Below are 25,749 nucleotides of genomic sequence, written 5' to 3'. Positions count from 1 at the left end.
AAGTAATATTCATAATTATATTTGCTATGAAATATCTTTTGTTTCAGACAAATGACGCGTTAGGTAGTACATTCAACTGGATTTACTTTGTTCCTCTCATAGTATTGGGTTCATTCTTTATGCTCAACTTAGTTCTCGGTGTCCTTAGCGGGTAAGTGTTTCAGTTATTTACAATTTTACATCATTAAATATCAAATCATAATTGCTTTAATCGTTTTATGTTTGATTTAAAAAACGCAATGTACAGAGAATTTTCAAACGAGAGGGGCCGTGTAGAACGTCGTGCTCAATTCCAAAAGGAAAGAGCTCGACAAATGTTCAACCAAGACTTTACGGGTTACATTAATTGGATTACAGAAGCAGGTTGGATTTATGTTTGGCGCTCGGGGTAGGGCTACTTACAGACCACAGTAGATATTTATCTCTATTTTTACAATTGTAGGTTTAATATTTAAACGCTCAAATGTAAACATGCCAGAAAGTTTTATATCATGTTTTGTATCAACCACTTCATTTTTAGTTTTATTTAAAAACCATGTTGCTACACTTGTATGAGTTCAGTCATCAATATCATTTTATAAGTATTGATATTTGTAGTTAATTTAAATATTAAGCTATTATTAAAAGTTACAATATGATCACGTTATGGATCCTAGAAGGAATATAAAAAGTAGACAGCTCGTATTCATCGCTAGGTTGTATCATCTTGCTATATTTTCAGTGAATTCGCTAAAGAAAGAGAAAAAGTAGAAAATAGACAAGAATTTCTTAAAATAAGAAGACAACAGTTACTAGAGAGAGAACTCAATGGTTACGTTGAGTGGATTTGTAAAGCAGGTAAGTATTATTATTACTAACGAGAAACGGTTGAGGGGATTGAAACTAATTATTCATAACCTGTTTCAGAGGAAGTTATATTAGCTGAAGAGAGGACGACAGAAGAAGAGAGAATGCATATAATAGAAGGTATAACTGTTTAGTATTTTTAAAGATATTTTTGACAATGACTTAAGCGATTAACTCATCTGTGCGAACTGTAATAAAATATGCCATCGAATATATATATATATATATATATATATATATATATATATATATATATTCGATGAGTGATGATCGGTTAATATTTGTCGAATATTTAAAGTAACACGTACTCATCGTAAAAGAATGCAGGCCCTTTATGCAATTTTGTCCACTATTCCCCCAATATTTTCAAAAGAGGCTTACATTGCCAACATCACACATTCATCACACGTCCTATTGCGCAAGAGCAATACAGAGAATTGTTGTTGAGCAGTAAAATAGCTTCAAGGGTAAATGATCATTGTGATTATTGTATAACAGGATAAGTAATACTAACTTCTCGCCATGACAATATCTATTAATGAAGATGAATACTAAACAGAAAAACAAAAAAAAAAATGAGGACAATGATGAATACCGTCGTTGATTATTAGTATGTTTGTTGTCTGAAATAAAATATAATTTCAAAACATAACACCTAAAATTTCTTTCTCAAAACACAAAGGAACATATCATAAGACCACGTTTATAGTAGTACATTAGTTATATATATAGATCCTATACATTTGTAATAATTATACATTTTATAGCACGAAGAAGAGCAGCGGCAAAGAAAAAGTTAAAAAACTTAGGCAAAAGTAAAAGCACTGATACGGAAGAAGAGGAACAGGATGAGGACTGCGGGGACGACGGTCAGTATGACAACCCTTTTTCCATGCATAGTCCTATGTCGTGTGTTATGTAGACGACGTTATCGGGATATTTTATTTGAATAGAAGAAAAATAGAACGTATAAATTTCCTTTATTTGTCCAAGATAGCAAAATTTCTTAATTCGAAATATATTTTTTTACTAATTCTTCCGTTTTAAATAGTCATCGTCTTAAAGTTAAGCTACAACATATAGAATTTCCGTAGGGTTTACCTTGGATTAATGTACATAGTATATCTGTTTTCATTTAGCTCTACCAATACTGTATAAAATAATGAATGTTGCATGTTGTTGTCTTTCAATACTTGAATCTTGTACTCATTCATTTCCATGCGTAATCGTACTCTACTTGTGTGTTGGTTGTTTACAGTTCCAAAGAAAAAGCAAGGTATGGGATCAAGCGTGACGCTGGTAGAATATTCCTTTTCATCTTCTTTGTAGTCGATCTAGTTTAGATCTAGCCTTAGGAATAGCGTACCCTGATCCCTTTATAACAACGACCATGTGATCCTATTTATGTTCTTAGATTTTATTTAGTCGCTATTATCCAACTCCCAAAGCTTGATAATCATAATCTGACTGATGACTAGTTAAAAGTTACCTTGAAGCGTAACGTTAAAAATAATACTATGAAAGCAAAATATGACATGTCCCAGCGGATGGGTAGTTAAGATTTATGTGCAATAAATATCGGGTGGCAACTCCGATAGAATTTCGATAGCCTCGGAAATCCAATTACTGTTCAGTGCTATTAATATCTTTCTAAACATATAATTTATTAATATGTACGAAATGCTAGGCTCTTACTTAAAATTGTCTGAAATCTATGAAACTCTGTTCTTTTTTCTAAAATATAATTCTATTGACCAATAATTTTTGCTTTGTTCAAAATTAGAACTACTAACATTAATTGTCATAAATTATAAAAAAAATGTATAACACAATGGCAATATTTTATGAAGTCATTGGGGACTTATAGTAATTATATTATAAGCACTGACCAAATGCCAAAAAATAACGATAACACAAATTTAATGTCACGCACTGTATATGAACTAAAAAAACAGCTTAAAATTATTAAACTTAACTTTTTTTCAATAAATACCAATTAGATTATTTTAGATAACTTCAACTGAGAAGTGCGCAAAGTTAAATTTTGTCATATACTGCAGGTTTTTTGAAAAGCAAAGCACGCTCCGCGGGTAAATGTGCGGACTTCTGGCGAGCTGAAAAGAGATTTCGATTCTGGATCAGGCACACAGTGAAGACGCAGTGGTTTTATTGGTTCGTCATCGTCCTGGTGCTCTTCAACACGATATGCGTAGCCGTTGAGCATTATAGACAACCTAAGTGGCTTACTTCATTTTTATGTTAGTATAACATATTCACTTGCAGTTTCTGAAATGCAACTAATTTTGCTTCTATTGGTCGGTGATATCTAATGCTAAAATAGTGACTAATGAGAGTGCACATAAAAGCCAAATTAGTAAATCTGACTTTTGTCAACGAATCAGAAACTTGGGTTCAATGATTATATATTAAATTTATTTCAAATTACAATCTATTGGTGATTCTTTTTCAGACTATGCCGAATTTGTGTTCTTGGGGTTATTCATGATGGAGATGTGGGTGAAAATGTATGCCCTCGGGCCTCGCATTTACTTTGAATCATCCTTCAACCGCTTCGACTGTGTTGTCATATCTGGCTCCATCTTCGAAGTGGTGTGGTCAGAAGTAAAAGGTGGCTCTTTCGGTCTCTCTGTCCTTAGGGCTTTGAGGCTATTGAGGATATTTAAGGTTTGCTATTAAATACTCTTATAAAGTAATATGCATTTCATTTTTAAACAATAATCATACTTGATTACAACTACAACATTTATTTTTTCAGGTTACCAAATATTGGTCGTCGCTACGCAATCTTGTGATATCTCTTCTAAACTCAATGAGATCTATTATCTCGTTGCTGTTCCTTCTATTCTTGTTCATTCTTATATTTGCTCTACTTGGAATGCAATTGTTCGGTGGGCAGTTTAACTTTGAGGAAGGCACTCCACCGACCAATTTCAACACATTTCCGATCGCGCTGCTTACTGTCTTCCAGGTAATTGTAACTGTTTTGATTAAACTATAAACTGACATTCAAAATAAATACATACTCATTCTATTTTATTTTTCCATAGATTTTAACAGGTGAAGATTGGAATGAAGTGATGTATGATGGAATACAATCTCAGGGTGGTATTCAGAGGGGCATGATCTACTCGCTATATTTTGTCATTCTTGTGTTGTTCGGGAACTATACTCTTCTGAACGTGTTTCTTGCCATCGCCGTGGACAACTTGGCTAACGCTCAGGTACTCAAATACACATATAAAATACAACAGAGTTGCTTTGGTTAATAGTAATGTATTTTATAAAATGCTTACTGAATATTCAATTGTATTCATAAAGTTTAAGTCATATACTTCGTGCATTGACCAAAGCAACATCTGTTATGGCGATATAATTGTGAACTCTATTGAATGTTGTGTGTCATCATCAGAGCTCATTTGTATATTTGACGCTGCTTTACGTGTAAAAGCCAATTTCTATTTACAGGAATTAACAGCAGCTGAAGAAGAGCAGGTCGAAGAAGACAAACAAGCAGTAAGTCATCAGTCTTGTTATTCAACTATAAAATAAATATATTTAGCAATAGTTATTGTCACAATAAGTTCAGATGTTGTACCCTACAAAGGTAGTTATGAAACTGTACATAATAAAGTTCTATTACATACAACATCATCTTTTTCGACAAAATAGGAGTTGGAGAAAGAGATGGGTGCATTACACGCGATGGATGGATCACCGTCTCTTAACGTTAGTCAATCTCCAACAAGTAGGAAGGTAAAGCAGAGCTAAGCCGTGCTTGAACTTCAATGGTTGTGGTAGCTTACAATATTGTTGACCAGTTGAAAACTCATATTGTCATACTGATATAATTTTTCTACCAATCAAAGGTAGTAAATATCATTAAAATTAGTAGCCAAGTATCATAAAGCTAGTTCATCAACCTGGTGATAGTTCAGCAATATTATAAGTTTAGTCGTCGATGGATCAATGTTGCTTCTGTGAGCCGAATGTCGAAAGGTCGAATGTTTATTTGAATTCGAACGTTTTCTCTAATAGATGCCAGAATTTAATTTCTAGGAAGTAATTGTCTCGTCAATGTTTTGAGTTCTCGGTTTAACACCGAACAAGCTAAATTTTAATGATTTTATACTTTTGCTTTTTTTATTGATTGGATTACACGACTGTTTGTATTACATAATACTTCAATTTTATAGCAATGCATGTTTGATATGCAATCAAATTTTGTGTACTTTCTTCGTGTTATTGAATTAAGAAATGTGTTGTATTGAAATGTTATAACTAGTAACAACAATAATATATTCAAATGTTGAAGGATAAATCATGGAAAATTTATTCAATCACATTCCAAGTTTTAAAGCAGTTATAATGTTTTAGAATAAAAAGAAAGAAGAGGCCAAAAAAGATGAAGAAGAGATACCAGATGGACCAAAACCAATGCTGCCATATTCGTCCATGTTTATTTTGTCACCTACTAATCCGTAAGTTGAAGAAAAATATAAAATATCTTATAATAAGGTAGATATACTCTATAACCATTGATAACTCATATATATATATCCTTTTTGTTACAGCATTAGACGCGGCGCACACTGGATTGTAAATTTAAGATATTTTGATTTTTTTATTATGGTAGTAATTTGCATGAGTTCTGTGGCTTTGGCAGCTGAAGACCCCGTAGTCGAAGAAAGTAATAGGTAACGTATTTCTTTTTCATTTTAACGACACAACAAATTAATAAATAATTATTTTTTTATTTTTATAAATACCCTTAAATTTAAGAAAAATGTATTGTACAAAAAAGTTTATACACACATACATACATACTTTCATGGCTGGAAAGAGAATAGCAATAAAATAAAATATTTTCTTTATCAGAAATAAAGTATTAAATTACTTCGACTACGCGTTCACTGGAGTCTTCACTGTGGAGATGCTGCTCAAGATAGTCGATCTCGGCATCTTGTTCCACCCGGGCGCGTATTTGCGCGATCTTTGGAACATCATGGACGCCGCGGTCGTTATCTGCGCCCTCGTCAGCTTCGGTTTCGAGATCGGGTAATATGATTATTGCTTAATATACCTATAAATTAATCGTTAAATATTATGATTTGGTAATGTTATCTAATTCATGGTTCTTTTTCAGAGGTGTGAAGAAAGGGGCGGGACAAAATTTGTCCACAATTAAGTCGTTACGAGTGTTAAGAGTGCTCAGACCTTTAAAAACTATTAAGCGTGTCCCAAAATTAAAAGCAGTGTTTGACTGTGTTGTGAACTCTTTGAAAAATGTCATAAACATTCTCATAGTGTACATATTGTTTCAATTCATATTCGCTGTAATCGCAGTGCAACTTTTTAATGGTAAATTTTTTTACTGCAACGATATCAGTAAGAATACTTTTGAAGACTGCCAGTAAGTATTATTTTTATTGATAAGTAATTGCGAATTTATTTACAAAGTAGGTAGTCATTTCAATAAAATATTGGTAGATTTGTAAGAACTTACTTTTTTTCAGTTTATATGTAACATAAAAATAAACATCGATAACTTTATTTTTGAATAATTTTAATAATACTTCTGTAAAACAAGGTATGGTTTTATACCGTAGTTCGAGGTGTTTAAATAATAACCGTGAAAAAGTATGTTGAAGAAAAGATGTACCTAGGTTATAATATAAAAGAAAAACTCAATCGAAAGCTGTATTATCAAACCAAAACTCTTCATATACTCTATTTTGCGTTATATTATATCGTTTTTCTCATTTTCCACAGAGGATCATATTTCTTTTACGAACCAAACAGCCTCCTGCCGAGAGTGAGCAAGCGCCAGTGGACGACTCAATCCTTCCACTACGACAATGTCGCGTCCGCTATGCTCACGCTTTTTGCGGTGCAAACGGGAGAAGGCTGGCCACAGTAAGACATTTACTTTTATAAATAGTTACATAAGAAAAACACAAAGTTTAGAACGTATAATAAATATGCAATGCCTTCACTAGTAACTCATTGATCGTCTTTTCTGTATTCCTTGATAGAATGAAACTGTTAAGCGTAGGCCAAATAACCAAATATCAGTTTCTTGTTTTTTTCGGCCTTGGGTTATAAATCTCGCTCAGTAAAGAATCTTTGTAACAGTTAAGAGTTTGAAAATTAGCAAGTAAGAAAGTAAAAGATATTTCGACCACATATATCATAAAAATTCAAATGCGAATAAAAATTTCACATCACTTATGAAAAATTAATGACGATAATTTCTTTACAGAGTATTACAAAATTCAATGGCTGCCACCTACGAGGACCGGGGACCGATACAAAACTTTCGAATAGAAATGTCCATATTTTATATAGTTTACTTCGTCGTGTTTCCTTTCTTCTTTGTTAATATATTCGTAGCTTTGATTATTATTACATTTCAAGAGCAGGGTGAAGCTGAGTTACAAGATGGCGAAATTGATAAGAATCAGGTAACAAAAAACATATAAAAGTAACAAGCGCCAAAAAGTTAATGCTGCTTCAATTGACATCAAAGAAATAATACCTTTTTCTCTTCTAGAAATCATGTATAGACTTCACGATAGAAGCACGACCTCTAGAGAGGTATATGCCAAGTAAAAGGGGAAGTCTTAAGTACAAAGTTTGGAGAATAGTAGTCTCTACGCCTTTTGAGTACTTCATCATGGCACTCATAGTGCTAAATACGTTATTGCTCATGATGAAGGTATGTATCAAAACTTTTAATTAACGTTTGACAATGCATTTATGCGAACAAACATAACTTTGAACACTCGATAACGATAATATCAAACGAATTAACATAACAGATAAAGCACTGTAAATGTGCAAAGTAGAAATCGATCACTATTACCAAGTAGAAAAAAAACAGTTGAGAAAACTACACGGCACATATTATAAAGAATTAGATTAGTCGCCCAACGTCCGTCCTTCACGACGGCATGCACTGAATCCAATTGAAGTTAATGTTGTCCTAAGTATATGTGTCTTATATGTCTACCAAACCTGCGCTACTTTTAGAGTTAGCACAAATTTAAAACTAACAAAACCTCTTATGTATGTATGGGTGAAAATTAGGAGACGATATTTACTCTAAATATGTACCGCAAAATTTATTTTACATAAGTACGTGTTTATAATTGGCTCTAATTAGTACTGCCAAGTAACGTTTACACTACTCACACAAACACTACACAAAATTTTATATAATTATATCGGCGTCAGTGTACACAGCAATGGAATGCGCCGTTTATTAACCCGAGCCTATTCCATCAAGTGTAACGTTTACAAAATTTTTGTTGTTTATTTGTGTTTTATGTTGTGTATTCCCTTACCCTGCTTGCTACTCATTAATATTTATGTATAAGTGTTTTTGCACGATACGCCTACCTGTCCTGCACATGTTCGGCACAAAACTATCACGTTTATTCAATGTCCGTGCTTGTGAATGCACACATCTCTGGGATCAGGTCAGGCATGAAGCCGTCCATGTTGTTCGTGTTGCATGATTCTACTAACGTCCTATTCTTGTCTTATGTGTGAAAGATTTGCATGATTGGTAGAAAGGCCTTCCGCCGAGCAAAAGTATTGGTGGCTTCAAGCTGCTTTACGTACATGTTACTTTTTATATCAAGAATAACGGGTGTACGACGTAACATTGTAAAAGTTTAATCGAATATAAAATCATCGTAATCACCGATTCCACATATTAAACCCTCTGTATTTTTATTTAATTTCCTTCCTTTCACTGTGTAAATGTAAGTCACGTCTTGTTTAATTTGCCTTATTTTATTAACGTTATAATTTTTAACGTAGTATGTAGAACTATATGACCAAATCACATTTTTCGTTTAACATTCGATTATTTTCTTCCCTAGTTCTTAACATATAAGTATTATTGTTTATTTTGAAATGTAATCTATCTATATTATAAAACTATTAACAACATAATAACAAATGCATTCCGTACATCACTGTTCTTACTATAATCTTGTCTCGGAATCAGTAGTACGCATAAAATAACAAATAAATATTTTCATTGCCATGGGTTTATCTGACACGTCATCACATAATGGCAGTACTATAATCAAAATGACCTCTACGCGGATATCCTCAAGTATTCGAATATGGGGTTTACTGGAATGTTTTCTGTGGAAACGGTGTTGAAAATCATCGCTTACGGTGTCAAAGTAAGTACACAACAAACACAGTTAAAACTGACACTTATTAAAGTTTGACGAACAGAGGATAGGATAAAGAAATATGTAACAAATGTACTCTTTCTGCTATTAACATACTGTTTTGTATATTTTCATGACTTTATGGGATTATTTCTAGCCAAGTAAATATTAACCCTTTCCATGTATTCCCTACTGGTTTCTCTCTGATAAATGTTCTGTGCCAGTTTAAAATTTCATTTGCATTTATTTGTAAAGCATGGCCTTATTCTCTTGCATGCGGCACATATATGTACAAACACGACTAACCAAAAACTCAAAATAATCGTTCCAAACAATGCTTGCCGTGTCTTACAAGCCGATGTTATAATGTTCAGGTAAGTTGAGGGTTTCTTTAGCTTTACCGCCTAATCTTCATCTGGATCAAATGGGTTAGTATTAATCATTTCTAGTATAAATTTCACTTGTAATCAAATATTTAAAAGGTACTAACAATAAATGTTGTCTGTGAGTGCTTGTCGCATGTACAGTGGCCTCTGCATGAAGCACGTGCACTATTCACAAAATAACTTGAACAATACAATTTAACACACTGAAATATTGGTTCTAAGTGAAGAAGCCAAAACAGACACAGTAACACGTACGTTCCTCGATAAACAATACAATTGTTATTGTTTATTTATTTTATTTTTTTTAAAATAGCGGTTAGTTACTAAGTATTAATTTCTTTGTAAGAAAGCAAAGTGCTTTAGCTAAATTTCGACTTATATCATGTATAGGTTTGTTAGAAAATTTAAAATTGTTATGTAAGTTATCGTTAATCTAAGAATTGATGATCTTACCTCTCAAAATATTGGTCTTGGTTTTGTGTTAGTTTCACGAGGCTCCACCACTACTCATGGACGTGTTAACAGTCATGAACATTGTATTTACGTTCTTCTTTCTACTCGAGACAGTTTTGAAGTTAATTGCCTTCGGATGTACGGTAAGAAATACTCCCTTATTGAATTAAAATTATTATAATTAGTTAATAAATGTAACGTTTGCGGATCAATGACCAGTTTCATTCAAATTGGTTTTCATCCGTTTCTAAATTTAGACAATATGATACTGAAGATTCTCTATGGATATGCTTAAAACGTTCTTAGGATTCCAAATTATTTGGAGTAATGTGCGATGTCGTTGATTTAGTTTTTAGCTCGTCTGAGAAACTTCATTAATCATTACTTAAAGGTACGCATCATTGAACAAAACATCCCTAATTTTAGATATTTTTAATATTCAATATTGACTTGAATATATTTAAAGCTAGTAAAATTTTTTATAGAAAATTTATGACATGCCGCTTATTTATTGACAATAATTTTTAATAGATTTTTTATATCACTTAATTATTAATTTAGACTTATAGGCAAAAAAATGTAGAATTATTTTAGATACTAATAAATGATAAAGAGAGATATCCTGATTCCCATCCTTATTTTTTTCCTTTTGCAAACCGTATAGGTATGGAAAGCGTACATTTGTATATAAGTAGTACGATTATTTATTTCTACTTTAATACTTGTCCATAAGAAATTTAATTTTTCATAAATATATTATTATTATATTCAAGTACCAATGACTAGTCTTTATTTTATCGTTTTAAATATAGAAAATAATCATTATCTTATATTTGCAGAATTTTTTCAAAGATCCTTGGAATACATTCGATTTCATAACGGTCATTGGAAGTATTATTGACGCACTCATAATGGAATTTGGCGTGAGTATAATTTACGTTTTTTTGTTCTTCTAAATGTGACTAAAAGTATGACGTTTTAGCAATTTGTATTAAAAAATATTAAAACTTCTTCAAAAAATTGTGCAACTTTATTTGTGATATCTTAATAAATGCCAAGGTATATGATTACAGAACGACCTTGCTGAAAACTGTGCTGACATATCCTGTCAGCAGGTAAAGAATTATCACTTTGATTGCTAGGAAACTTAGAAGTTTTTGTAAAAAATTCTTGGTGGTTTAGAATTTGTTTAAAAATCTAATTGATATTTAGTAGTGCTAGAAGATTACTGACATTTTCGTCTATAGAAGTTTTATAGCTTTTAAAATAGGAATCGTGTGCTAGGTGTGTTTTTAAATCTTAGATTTGAAGTTTTGTGGAATTGATGTTTCTTGTTTTAAGAGTATAGACCGTATTTAATTTGCTAGAATTTAAAATTAGTTGTGTTATCTAACTCAAATGATAGATCATCTTTGTATATTAGTTTTATTATAGATTTCTTACTAATTGTGTCGTCGTCGATTACTTACTGTTTATATTATCATGACAAACACTGTCGCTAGATATTCCAGTAAGCTAGAAAGTTCATAATATGGTCCTGGTCGTCTTTAGGGCCTTTTAGTTCATTTGCTTCACCAGCTTTACTTTTGTTACTTTCAACTGATGCAATTTACTATGTGGTTTTTTGGTAACGCTAACTCTATTTATACTAATTTTGCTATATCGTGTATTTCTATTTATTTTCCTTTTCTTTAGTTAATTAAAAACAAAATTAAATCAATCAAGGACATAGTGATTTTGTTTAATTATTTAAAATATTATGCTTTATATGATAAATATATCACAGTATATACTTATGACCAAAAATAATGAAGTTTTTTTCCGAACCTAACCCTTGCTTTTATTTTGTAACAGATAGGTTTAAATTATTACAGTATATGTAGTAAATACGATGTAAATCCTCGAATTGTAGGTAGTGGTTTTTTTGTATTAAGTAAAGTTTTAAGTTCCGTTTATATTATTATGTTTTATATTATTTCTGCTTAAATAAATCATTGGCTATCAAAACACTTTTAAACCCTCGATTATACATATTTTCTTCATAAACTATTATCGTTTTGAGGTAGACTGTAAAATAAAATATTTCGAAGTCGTTTCGATATACATGGAATATAATATATATTCTTAAATTTCCAGGAGAACACATTCAACGTAGGTTTCCTTCGCCTGTTTCGAGCCGCGCGACTGATCAAGCTGCTTCGACAGGGTTATACTATTCGAATACTTCTGTGGACGTTCGTGCAGAGTTTTAAAGCCTTACCCTATGTGTGCCTTCTCATCGCGATGCTATTCTTTATCTACGCCATTATTGGGATGCAGGTCTGATACATTACCTATTCATTCGTTATATAGTTAAATATCAATACTAGTAAGATCTAAGTGACAAAAACTCGAAGACCTTACTTTCTGGGCTATTTTACAGTACTTATTTGAAATATGTACCAATTTACATTAAATGTGAGTTATATCACATATTTTTAATTAAAAAAAATCTCTTACAGGTGTTTGGCAATATAGAATTAGCGGCAGAATCTGATATGAATAGACACAATAATTTTCGAAGCTTTATTCAAGCGTTAATGTTATTATTTAGGTAAGTGAAAATTTATTTTAAAAAATATATCGAGACTTTATCTTCCTGTCTCGTGAAACAATTATTGTATATTTAACTATACTGAAATTATATTAATTCATTTTTCCATTTAGGTGTGCCACAGGGGAGTCGTGGCCAAACATTATGTTAGCTTGTCTGAAGCCGGCCAAATGCGACAGGGAAGCCGATAAACCCCCAAACGAATTCTGTGGTAGCACCTTAGCATATGCATATTTTGTGTCTTTCATATTTTTCTGCTCCTTTCTCGTAAGTATTATTGAAATAAAAACACTTTATTATTAAATATAAAAACTTCTCTACAAATTATTCTTCTCATACAGATGTTAAATTTATTCGTTGCTGTTATCATGGATAATTTCGACTATTTAACGAGAGACTCGTCCATTCTCGGAGCCCATCACTTAGACGAATTCGTCAGAATTTGGGCTGAGTATGATCCAAATGCAACGTAAGTAAAATGTACATCAAGACTGTAATTTATGGAAGAACAGAAAGTAATTCATATTTTGTTTCAGAGGGAAAATTCATTACACGGAAATGTACGATATGTTAAAAAATATGGATCCGCCTTTAGGTTTTGGCAACAAGTGCCCAAACAGATTAGCGTACAAAAAATTAATTAGAATGAATATGCCACTAGATGATGAAGGGAAAGTGAATTTCACAACTACACTTTTTGCCTTAATCCGAGAAAACCTCAGCATAAAAATGAGATCTGGTAAAGATAAAGAAAAATAACTCTTAGTGCACAAAAAAACGATGGTAGAATAAAATATATTGCTGTATTACCTTTTTTTATCATTTTTAGCTGAAGAAATGGACCAAGCCGATGAAGAACTTAGGGAAACGATAACCCACATTTGGCCACTTCAAGCTAAGAAAATGCTAGATTTGCTGGTGCCTCGAAAAGATGTTCTAAATGTAGGGAAGTTAACGGTTGGAAAAATCTATACAGGACTTCTTATCCTAGAGAGCTGGAGATCGACTAGGTTTGGCAAGAACAAACCAGAGGGCGTTCCGGTAAGTCATCTTAAATAATTAGAAACTATGCACTCTCATCGTCTAATTTTCCTTCCACGTGGTTTCTTAATCAGATGTCTAAACAGAGTTTAAATTATTTAGGCGTAGTTCAACTGAAGCCAAAGTAAAAGTGTGTGGCTAAAGTGAAATGTATGTTTCTGCACAGTTTTAGTAACTATGAGCCAATTGTAAAAGTTTCGTCGTTAGGTTTATTAACTACACGATTTAAACGTAGTGTTTGTTGATGAACCCTTAAATTCCCTATGTTTAGATTTATAAAATACACTTTATAGTTAGCTAATTATAGATTGTTGTGTTTTCGTCTCGTGGATGTATTGTTGTGTATATTGTGATAAAATCGGCTACTACCTTAACAACTATATGGTGACGAACTCTTTGGAACAATAAAAACTTTTCAATTAAATAATAACTACAACAATACAAAGTCACATTAGTTGAAATCGACTCTTGATGAGTCGACTACATTGGTGGTTTACTTTTCAGGCATTCAGCGAGAATAGCCCTACGGCCAATCAGCCGGTAGTATTTAATGTTTTAAGGAACGAAACTTTGACTACCTTTTTCTTGCACTATTTTAGATCATTTATTTATGCATTTGTTTTTACATAAATTTTTCCGCATCGTGTTTGAAAAAAAATAAAAAATACATTTGAACGCAAAAAAATAGCGACCGAATCAACACGATGGTCCGTAAAAACATTTCATAGAGCGATTGAAAAAATTAGAAATTTAGTATTTTAAAATGATTTAGCTTTAGATAATAACGCACATCATATTGGTAGCGTGGACAAAATTGTGACTAACTAAAATAAAAAGCACACATTTGTCCAAATGTTAGGCCTTAGTAAACCACAATAAATTATTTGTGACCTGTCCTATAGTTGCAAAATTCGTAAATAGAATGTAGGCAAATATGTTTGTGTTGAGAATTTTTAGGAATCGTAGAACTAGAGGTGTGTCTTTTCGTAGATTATCGTTTTCCCCACTAGTGCCGTCTGTTTTTAAATTATCGTTCGCTATTTTTATATTTATTGTATTTTTATTTTCTTACGGTTAATATATACTTTTTATATTTATATTTCTTGGAACTGTGCATGATACTTTTGACTTTTATGTCAAATCTATAAAATCAGTTTTTACTTTCTTTCATGACTATTTCACTTTTGTTTGAATACATTTTGGCTCAATTACCTACTGTAACATATTAGAAGCCTGATGTGATGATTTGATTGTGATAAAAATTTAATGCTTCCATGCTACGCTAGTATTTGCCACAATACTATGACAAAATATTTATAATAACTGCAACATTTAAAAATTACATTTTCGCTTGCCTAATGAAAATAAAAAAAAAACTATATCGAATTAATGATATCAATGCAACCTACCAAGGATTGGCGATGCTGATTGGCAACATGCCTCTAGCTTCGAATTCTTGCACACTTGATTGAACGCACTTACAATATACAAATATGCTTTTGTCATTACAGCTCCTCGTAAAAACACAAACTTTCTTCAACGTCTTTTTTACTAACAGAACATTCATCGACGTCAATTTTAAACACTGTATTTACAAGACTATGTTTAGGTTTTTCTTCAGCAATTCATCCCCGCTGACACTACAATTACATTCCATGTTCGACTTCATAACCATGACACATGGAACTTCACACTCGACAAAACACAAACAGAATTACGAACACCAATAAACGAACTCCAGCATGGATATGTAATGTATGGGAAGTTTGCGCATACTCATGTAGACTTTAGTGAATTATGTAAATAAAATGGTCGAGGTTTATATCGGTAAAGAAAATATACGGTAACATGAGATTGCGCAAGAGCTTGGGAAGAGTAGGGTGATATGGGGTGCGTGGTGCAGAAGGCGTCCTTGTTTAACTGCCTGCTGGATGCGGCGGCCGCCGGGCTGGGTCAAGGCTCGCGGACCGGCTCGTTAAGTCACGAGGTACCCGGAATACCAGCTGATGGCCATCCTGAAGACCCACACAGTTTAGCTAATCTGGCTAAACGCTCCTCAAGAAAATCTTTCAAGTAAGCTATTAAATAATCCTTTGAAGGTAATAGTAATACTGTAGCGAATTGAACAACAAGATTCACATATTTCTCATATTTTACGAAATAATATAGCAAAGTAACATTTTGTCGAAAATAAAAACATTATTTTGAATAGAATTTAGAAAATATTAAAGATTATTAACTTTTCTGACATTTGTTTTCTTTTGTTTCAGGAACAATAAAAAGGTGATTACTGTTGGTGAACATATTGACCCAATCATTATTGCCTTCATACAAACAGCGTAATGCTAGTTTTAAATGAACACGAGTATCTGTCAAAATTCATTATGAATATTATAATACAAATTGGCAATAACTTTCTTAACCTAAATATAAAGAATTCTGTAATGTTCTGGGTTAAAGTGTTCGATTGTCGTATTGTTGACAAATGGGTGTATCTTACTTACTAACTTATTAAATATTTCTTTGCCCTAGATAGTTGGTGTTGTAACATTGTTAGTCTCGCTGTTTCGATGTGTTGTCCTAATGAAGATATTGTAATCAATTATGTTCCTCGTTTAATCGTTTAGCTTTATTAAATAATAATCCTTGTTTCTGTAGGTCTAAAGTATGGTAAATATACTTAGGGGCTTAGGCCCATTACACGTCTCCTTCTATAGATTATGTTGTACTGATAACTACTTTTGGTTTAACGTTCACAGGTTGTTGATGTTTAGGTAATTTTTTTCAATGTAATAACGCAGTTTTATTTGTAGAATATTGATGTTTGTATAACGAATGATTATGATTAGGTACAATATAGTGAATGATATATGTGTATTTTTTATCTACTAGGGATTATGATATACATAATAAAATGATATTAGACACAGCACTTTCATGAACGAAACACGAACACATTAACAATACTGTCATTTCCATACTTAAAACTAATAAACATAACAACTCTAAATCTATGTCATAAACGCATGGATATCTAAACACAATATCGCATGATATTAATAAATAGTTTTATTACTAGTAGATCTAATTCTGATAATTCTGGTAAGTATTTAATGTGTTTTAATAGATCTGTAATGCACAAGCACAATTGCATGCACTGCAAAATGTATTTAGGCACACTATATGTGCATCGGTGTTGTTTACTTAGACCATTTTGTAAATATGGGACAGAAAATGCATAAGTCTTGAAAAACGCGTGAATATTTTGAAAGGTGTCTGAGGAATGAATTTTAAATATACTGCGTGATTTAGGTCCTGGAGTTGCAAGATGTGGGATCACACCATGCTTCCATGGAATCTTTAGATGAAGCGAGGTTACAACCACCTCACGCTTATCAAAACGGTCACCATGGAAGGTCATCTAGTTTAAGGTGAGAAACCTACCTATTATTATTATGTTTTATACACGTGATTTTCACTTTACATCAAGAATATTATTTATATGAGAAAGAAGTATAATCGATATCAAGTCAAGAGACACGGATATATTTTAAAATCTCAAAAACGATTGGAGCTAACTGCACAAAAAAGAGTTAGTAAATTCTTACTAACTGACAATGCTTCCAACTTTTATGTAATTTATTGAGGGTAAGTACTGTTAATCGTTTCCACCGTTTTGGTCATCTGTTATAATTAAGCCAGATTTCATCAGAATTTTATCCGGTTCAAGCTCATCTTTAGCCAAAGCCTTGGTCAGCTATATTATATGTATACTTTCAAAATATCAGAGATAAACTCATCTGACCTCAACCTGTCGTGAACATTTATGGTTGAACCATTTCAACCATAAATGTTGAAATTGTCTATTTGTCTTCACTTCTCTTGTGGTTGGATTAGGCAAAACGTTATTTTTATAAGGTATTAAAATACTTTTTACGAATATACTACATTATCACAATATAAAATGACCAGAATAGGCCATTGATGGCTCCTTTAACCATTAGCTCATTTTATCATTATTAATTTATCTTGTCATAAATTATTAATTTGAAGAATGTTGGTAGGTATTTGAATTTATCGTCAATTGTTTTTAGTAAGTTTTTTTTTGTTTACTTTTTATTTTATTTTATAGTGTCATCGAAGAAGAAATTGATCTAGAAGATATCGTAGTGATAAGCGGTATGTTCAGATAATAATCTAAACGTGCATCCACTAACTCCTATAATGCCTATATAAAATATTAACTAAACTAACATGCCAATAAAAAAATATATGCATGCATTAATATAAATTAACACACTACGAAAATATTGACTGATTTTCTTATTTATATCCCTGGTAGAGGCGCACCACAGGGTACAATATTGGGACCGCATTGATTATCACTTTCTTTTTTCATTTTTATAGACGATATTTTTTATTTTGTTTTTTTTTCTTTAACCCACTCAGCCTCTAATCTTTGCTGAGAAGGTATTTTTACAAAAAAAAATGTTATCAAAGAATTCGAAATTCCAATTCGGATTGGGGAATTGTCACTTACGTAGTTGGTGTATACGAAATTGTGAACATCAACAACGGTTCAAAGGTTTATTACCTTTAGTTATAGTTTGGTAGTATCTGATTTAATTTTAAAATCTTCCAGACGAAGTCCAAGTCCAAGACGAAGAGGTCACTACGGAGGCTACCACCACGAAATTGGCTTCTCCGACACAGTTAACAATGTTGTCGAAATAGTTAAGCATGAACATCAAAGACATGGTCGAACGCATAGAGCGCCTCACCACTACCACCCCCATGGTAGGTTATGTTCGTTTTATTAAGTAAGCTAAAGTGCTAATGTTTATAGCGTAAGGTTCGATTGCAATAACACATTTAGGTAAATCTGCTGATATACTTTAATAAAACATTTGCCATACATTTCATTCTATGTTTTCGTTACTCGTATGTTTTATTTATTTTCTTTTCACTCCATATCAGCATATTTACTTTCGGCTTGAAGCTATTGCAATTTAAAAACATTGGTAAAAATCATTTTTCTGTACATCACAGAACAAGCCTTTGATAAGCTACTTTTTCGCCTTCCAATATTATACCCATTTTTTTCCATATAGTTTTCACGCATATTGTAACCTTAAGCATACAATAACCTTCCATTTAGTTTTAGATTATGGAACTAAAACAGTTTTGCAAACATTTTTCTTCTCATGAAGGTACTCTGAAAGTTTTCTGAGAAGATGGGAACCTTAGCTTTAATGTAGTTGTAGAAGTTCATGTTCCGTAGATGTAGTCATAAGATTTTCAGTGAGCAAGCCATTGTGCTACGTAATGACATAATACTAAGTTCGTAATTTAGATAATATAAATTGTTTATCATAGTCGTATGAAGTATTCCACAAAGCCAGTTTTGTAAAAAAAGATTTTGTAGTTTAATTTTAGCTCGAAGTTCAATCTCATTCGTACGCTATTATAAATAAATATCTTAATCATATTGTTTGATGCTTAAGAAATAAGTTTATACTTAATACGAATGAATGAGATCTTAGCCCTTAAATAATAATACCGAAAAATAAAAACCTAATTTGGCCATTATGTAAACGTTTGTAATAATATACAATTCGTAATTTATCAAAATTGTATTGCCTGCTGCATGTTAAAATTAATAAGTGTCAACTTGGTTGCACAATGCTTCGATTGTGATTTAATATAACGCCTGGAGCGCATGCACCAAATTAACCTCGATTGAATCATGCAGCATGCAAATGCTTGACTATATATATATTTTTAATTTGTCTAAACCTTATTTTGTGTACATTCGAACTAGACTAAATTTTTGTACATTACACTGTACTTAATCTGTGTCCCTCAAACTATATAACATTCGGACACACAACTGCTCCATTTGGAGTAACAATCCAATCCTGTGTTATCCAACATCCACTCCCTTCATAACTTCAATACAAACTTTTAGAGTCACCTTTGTGAGAAATTAGGTCGGTAATCCGACGGGCATAGGGTAAAGCGTGGTGGAAGGTACATGAAGGTATTCCTGACAGCAGGGAAGGAGTGGAGGGCGCCGTACCCCACGACCAGCCTGAGCCAGCCCTCGCGATCGCCCAGCCCGCCACACCACACCTACGGTGAGATCCACTCGCCACACACACTGGACCACAACACCACACCTTACGATATACCAGTTTGCTTTATGCAATCGATGTCAATATTAGAGACACTACTGAAAGTAAGGATGACACTGCTTTTTCGAACACAACTGTTATTTTCAGGCGTGGCTCTTAATAGTGTAACTTTTGTCATGGCCTATCACAATTCAGTCATACAAACTTTGCAAGGTAGGCACATCCACATACCCAGAAAATAACAAAATAAAAGTCCTTCACAGCGTTTATTATTACAAAAATGTGTTTTAAATCCGATCCCGAAATTAATATCCCTTTATCATAAATTTTTAAGCACCTATTTATTGTAAAGCAAAGGGTCCAAATTTTGATATTTTTAACCAACTTTAATTTAGAAATCTAGAGGCCCTTTGCTCATTCAAGATTCGACTTGTTTAAAAACTTAATTTAATCGATGTCGTATAAAGCTATGCGCATGTAATACATGTGGGGGAAGCTTGCAAAAACCGCGGCGATATCCATAAGAAAATTGTTTGCACATCTGTTCGTTATTCTGGCTATATAATTTTCTCTAGTCTTATTTTACCTTTCTTTACTTCGTTCATCTAATTATATTACGCCTGTTCATCATATTCTTAACATGCTTTGCTCTGGCTGGCGGTCGTAATGCGGTTGGTTAGCCAGAAATATGAACGCTCAAATTATTCAAAGAGCAGTTTGGGCGTCAATAGGTGGTGACCGTGAGCGCGAACGAGAGCGCGAATGGCGGGAGTGGCGCGAGCGGTCGTGGGAGCGAGAGGGAGGCAGGCGCGGTCGCGGCCGACAGCTCCCCCCGACGCCTACTAAGCCGTCCACCTTACATGTAAAGCAACAACCACCATTCAACAGAATCAGCCACAGTCCCTCGCACGTAAGTAAAAATGTAGATCTACTTCAGAGTTGCATTTGTGTTAATTTTTTAACAATCATGGACAATTTCCTGCGTTTTTTTTTCATCTTGCTGCTATCATAGAAATCATTTCAGGAATAAAGAACTATTCCATATTATTATTTTCACTTTTCCACAGTTATCTTTGAGGCACACGACTCGAGAACCGTTAGAGCCTCTTCATGACGAGTACGAGTACGGTCGAGAAGTTGAAAGACTGATACACAGAGACTATAGATCTAGAGAAAGGTGAGCCCAAATTTTGACTTTACATAATATAGTACATTATTTCACTTAAAAAAAAAACTAAATAAAATAGTAATGACGTTTATCATTCGTGTCTTCCTAAAAGTCTCAATGAAAGAGGGCATGAGTTCGGCAGGCGCGGATGGGGCTACGAATCGGACCGCGGCGGGCGGTCGTACGAGGCGCCGCTCAGCTACGAGGCGGCGCTGGCGCTGGGGCGCGGCGGCGGGGGAGCACGCGCGCTGCCTTCGCCCGCCGCCGCGCCGCGCCTCCCCAACGGGTACAAGCCGCGCGCGCGCCACTCCGACTCCGACGAGGACGACTGGTGCTAGCGGCGCCGCCGCGCGCGCTCCCAGCGGGATGTGCGCGCGCCGACAGCCCCCTCCGACAGCGCCGCGCACGCGTACACTTTCTGACGCGGCCGCCGTCGCACGCGCCGCCGCCGACGCCGCTGCGCTCGAACGGACTCCCGTAGCGCGCGCCGCTCGCGCTCGCGTGTGTCTAGTCACGGACGACTTTCGCCGCTCGCGAACAAGGATGTGCCGCCGCGATCGGCCTTCCGCGGCTTCCGAGTGTCCGAATTCTAGTATTTACAAAGTTTTGGAAAATTTAATTTTTAATTCGCTAAAATTTTACTCTTTGATTTATATTACGGTTAAGGTATTCGAATATGAAACAGTGCCAGGCAACTCGTTTGCGCTAGGATTTTTACATAAAATGAAATAATTAGTCTGTATCGTAAAAGTAAACTTTCTATATTAAATTTGCACTTCATAAAATCTCATAATATATATCGCCTGCTGAAACGACACGGGGCCGAGACACCGGGAGTGCGGTCGCGGCCGCGCCGAGCGCCGCATGCTCCGGGAGGGGCCGCCAGCCGCGCTGCCGCCGCTCCGCCTTGTGCTCGTTTCATGTTCAAGTTAGACGCTGGAAGAATCTAGCATTTCATCGTCGAGACAAATTAATACTAGGGATGTATAAAATATTTACATAGCGAATAATTTTTACTTAGTTAATATATACTAAATAAATAATTGAACATTTTTTATTGAATTTGCTGTCCTTCCCCCAAGTGCTTTATATCTATGTTATTTAAATTTAAATACAATTAACTAAATAAATATGAATTGTACGTAAACTTTGAAATATCCTGCATTATACTTAAAATTGTTAAATCGTGTGTAGGCCAGTCAATTGGCGACTTAGCGTTTTGTTACATTTGGCGATTACATCGTTGTTGTAAAACTTTGTGTAAATAAAATGTTTAGTCGCAACGGTGTTCCGTAGCCATAGTGTGCCTGCAATATCTCGTTATTGTAATCGAATGTTCGCGACGCCACGGCACCGAGTGAGCTGGACCAAATGTGACAAGATTCTCTATGAAGTCTCTTGACTGGATTAATGATATTGTTTATATAGATTTTGTCGCCTGGTTAAGGAAAGTACTTAATATTGTTTAGATAACAATTAATCATCCATAGACCAAGTGTATTAAAACTGTTTAAATTTTGAAAATTTTAATAGAATAACAGCATTAAATATACCTTAACATCAAGATTATCTTCAGAATCGATTTAAAATTGTAGCTTATTAATTATTATTATTAAAAAAAAAAAGAATAAAACCTAATCCCATAGTGTTCACTGTGATTAAATTAAATTTGTACTTCAGGTTTCCATTATAAAATAATGTCACATAATTTTGATTAATTAGCTCGAAACGCTTTACATTTAATATTAAACGGCATTTTCAATTTTAATAACCTATATCTACGATTTAAATAAAATGTTGTAAGATAATGATGACCAGGCACAAAATCGAAGCCACCGGTTACTAATCTCCGAATTGGTTTACAACTTATCAAGTCTACTACAGCAAAAGCGTAATATATTCCATTAAACAGCGACGCGAAGTGGTAAACCAATTCTGATGCGTTTAGTAAAACGCAAATCATTGTGTAACTTTACACCTGGTACATTCGACCCATCGTCAAATTCACGAAGACACGATTTTGTATCTCGAACATAATTTTAGCCTTAAAACGAAATTAAAAGAACAAACATTTTTTTTTTTTAATTTCAGTTAATGACATTCCATTTCAATATTTTTATGAATGTTTTATCTCTATAATGATTGAATGAATCATACGTTTCTGGAAAATTAAGTACTGTCAATATTTACTTAAATAAGTCATACTGAATATTACAAATATATCGACGATAATATATTATATATATTATCGAATTATTTCAGTAATTTTTAAAAATATTTTTTTTTTGACGTTGAATGAACATTTTTATTTAAGACTATAATTAATGTTCGAGAGAAAATTGTTATTCATCTAAAACATTGTTGCGAGGCACGTATAGGCTACGTACAAAACCTAAGTACGGAAAAATTGTAAATAGATAATTTTCTGTGATAACAAATATGAATGGTGTTTATTATTAGAACTGTGTGATTGCATAGGGAAGTTATTTATTTAACAGATACGCTGTGTTGGAAAAGAATTTAAATCTGCAAACGTTTGTTATAACTATCCAAAATAATGTTGTTCATTAAAATCTAACTGTTCATTAACGTTGTGCATGTCTTGTGACTTAATTATTTATGGATGATGATTGCATGATTCATTTTGACTAGCGGTGATTGTAGGTACAAATTTTGTAAAAAAATAATGATTTTTTTTTTTATGAACAATTTGCTAATCGTGTATTCAGCGATGTTTTGTGCGTTGTTTGTGACTAGTTTCATAACGAATAGTACCGTTTCGTATTTATTTAATACTCTTAATTATGATATTGGTATGTAGTTAAATGTATTATACAAGAGATGATTGTTGTGCACAATATGGATTTATTTACTTGCAGCTCGTTTCTCATCTATATATAGAAAATAAATATAAATTATTATTTTAAATGAATATTTTGATTGTTATTGTTCACTTCAGTGTTGGACAATTAGTAGGTTCTATCATTCGTTTTTTTTACTTGCGTTATATTTTATAGTACGAATTATATTTCCTTCTGTGTTTCTGTTAATTCATTCAAATTAATTATATTGTTATAATTGTGTAATTTAAGGTTTGTTTTCGAATAGAATAGATATTTTATAATCCATATCGAGTTGCAATTTCTTTATAGTCAGCTAACAATTACATGAAATGCCGTTAGTTTGGTTTATATTCAAGTCATTTGTTTTATCATCAAACTGATTATGAAATTGCAAATTTGATTAAATGATAATTATTATTAAAATAGAGTTGTTAAGACCTTATTCGTAATTCGTTTTATTTATCGATTGTTCGCGAAGGAATGCATGTTTCATAATGTGTAACTGGTAATCCATGGTTTCAGAGTGGTAGATTTCTTCTATGTAGTTTTCTCATTTAAAATGATTGATTCATAAATATATTTATATTGTTATTGTATAGATGTATGAATTTTGTTCCGTCATTTGTAATTGGAGCGATATTATACAATAAGCCGATGGACTTTCAATGACTGAGTGGTATTAGAGTTGCAGAGTGCGTCCTGCTTTAGTGTTTGTGATACCCTCGTAACTACGTCGCGCATGCGTGTTTAAGACGTGTAAATATTGTAATATATAATGCGGCCGTTATGTAGAGGTCGTATGTGAAAATGTCTAGTGGTATGTACTAGTTAATATTAATGTTAGCTAGGTAATCTCGTCCCCAACTATCCTTGAATTTGAGTTGGGAGTTTCACTGCCTTAAAATAATAAAAAATGTTTTACGTAATAGTTACCTTAACTACTACAGATAAGGGCTTCTCAATATTCTTATACGTTTTTTATCGTTCGTTAACACGTCACCGTATCCGAATAGTTCGTTCGTTTTTCAATACTTCTATTCATGAACACGTCTGCAATTTATTTCCTATTACAATTCATGTTTATCGCAAACGAAACGTTGATATTAACACTTTCTCTTAATGCATTATAAGAATAACACTCAATGAATTTGTTAAATCGATTTACTCGTAATAAATTGTTATCAATAAATGTCTTAACTCCTTTCGTTTTCGAGACAGCTAGATGAGCTAGGTAACTGTGACAAATACGTACTGTACTAATTAAGCGAATTTAATTGTATTTATTCCTTTAAAGCTAAAAGAACCAAAAATAAAGACATTAGTATAAGATGCGAATAAACATTTGCTGAATAAAAACGTTATCAGTTCCCACTTGCAATGTCTTGATAAGAGAAATGCAAGCGATTGCTAACAATACCGTGTCGAAGAGTAATCATGTGATAATTATACCTTGAACTTGTCAAATAGGTAAGAGCATTCGTTCGCTGCTAGTTTATATAGGAACTAGCAATAAATACCGCCATGGGTTCCAGTAATATTTTAAGTGATCTAATTAATATATAGCGAGCCTCTGCTGAAACCGCTGGCTTGAAGGATCCTTTAGTGAGTTCGAAGCGAAGTGAGTTCGTGATGTCGATGTCACGTTATGCCTGCCTTGTATCTGTATAAGCGCTTTACCGAATGACAAGTTTTGTATTAAATTGATAATTATTACTGTATATTTAGCATAGAAAGTTCATCGGCAACGAGAGATCACCATAGATATGTTTTTTTGGTACGATCCAATAACATTGCAAGATAGTAAATACTATTGATATTGTATTAATAAAGAACCAAAATTAAATTAGTAAATAAGTAATTTATTATCCTAAAACTAAATACTATACGCATGTTTTCACTATACCTACTGGTAAAATGGTTATGTACAAGACGAGAGCTACTGTTTTATATATGAATTCTTGCTCGCCTGTAAAATTTTGCAGAATGAATCATATTATAAGATTGTACAATATGAATAAATGCAAAAAAAAAAAAGACATTTCCTCGACATCTTGTGATATTTTATTTATTTAAAC

General features: G+C 33.1%; 1 protein-coding gene across 1 annotated transcript in view; it reads left to right on the top strand.

Annotated features, from left to right (window-relative positions):
• The window catches only part of LOC124537761 (voltage-dependent calcium channel type A subunit alpha-1), a 221,511-nt gene extending 195,788 nt beyond the window's left edge, over positions 1 to 25,723 (top strand). The window contains 36 exon segments of the mRNA XM_047114653.1: positions 48 to 151; positions 722 to 837; positions 907 to 966; positions 1,614 to 1,715; positions 2,907 to 3,104; positions 3,317 to 3,531; positions 3,623 to 3,835; positions 3,915 to 4,088; positions 4,333 to 4,380; positions 4,537 to 4,620; positions 5,242 to 5,345; positions 5,439 to 5,561; positions 5,743 to 5,922; positions 6,011 to 6,277; positions 6,637 to 6,780; positions 7,127 to 7,328; positions 7,418 to 7,582; positions 8,955 to 9,065; positions 10,735 to 10,818; positions 10,969 to 11,010; positions 12,032 to 12,214; positions 12,397 to 12,488; positions 12,602 to 12,755; positions 12,830 to 12,957; positions 13,025 to 13,227; positions 13,318 to 13,529; positions 14,034 to 14,069; positions 15,433 to 15,602; positions 15,800 to 15,812; positions 16,842 to 16,960; positions 18,172 to 18,326; positions 19,586 to 19,666; positions 20,380 to 20,573; positions 20,731 to 20,840; positions 20,944 to 21,094; positions 21,096 to 25,723. Coding sequence (XP_046970609.1) covers positions 48 to 151; positions 722 to 837; positions 907 to 966; positions 1,614 to 1,715; positions 2,907 to 3,104; positions 3,317 to 3,531; positions 3,623 to 3,835; positions 3,915 to 4,088; positions 4,333 to 4,380; positions 4,537 to 4,620; positions 5,242 to 5,345; positions 5,439 to 5,561; positions 5,743 to 5,922; positions 6,011 to 6,277; positions 6,637 to 6,780; positions 7,127 to 7,328; positions 7,418 to 7,582; positions 8,955 to 9,065; positions 10,735 to 10,818; positions 10,969 to 11,010; positions 12,032 to 12,214; positions 12,397 to 12,488; positions 12,602 to 12,755; positions 12,830 to 12,957; positions 13,025 to 13,227; positions 13,318 to 13,529; positions 14,034 to 14,069; positions 15,433 to 15,602; positions 15,800 to 15,812; positions 16,842 to 16,960; positions 18,172 to 18,326; positions 19,586 to 19,666; positions 20,380 to 20,573; positions 20,731 to 20,840; positions 20,944 to 21,094; positions 21,096 to 21,563 — 5,205 coding nt within the window. The 3' untranslated portion in view covers positions 21,564 to 25,723.
• Positions 25,724 to 25,749: the final 26 nt, after the last annotated feature.

Source organism: Vanessa cardui, chromosome 2 (genome assembly GCF_905220365.1).
Source record: "Vanessa cardui chromosome 2, ilVanCard2.1, whole genome shotgun sequence".
In the NCBI taxonomy this organism is placed as follows: Eukaryota; Metazoa; Arthropoda; class Insecta; order Lepidoptera; family Nymphalidae; genus Vanessa; species Vanessa cardui.
The sequence above is the reverse complement of the archived record's forward strand: the minus strand, read 5'-3'. Positions and strand labels throughout refer to the sequence as shown.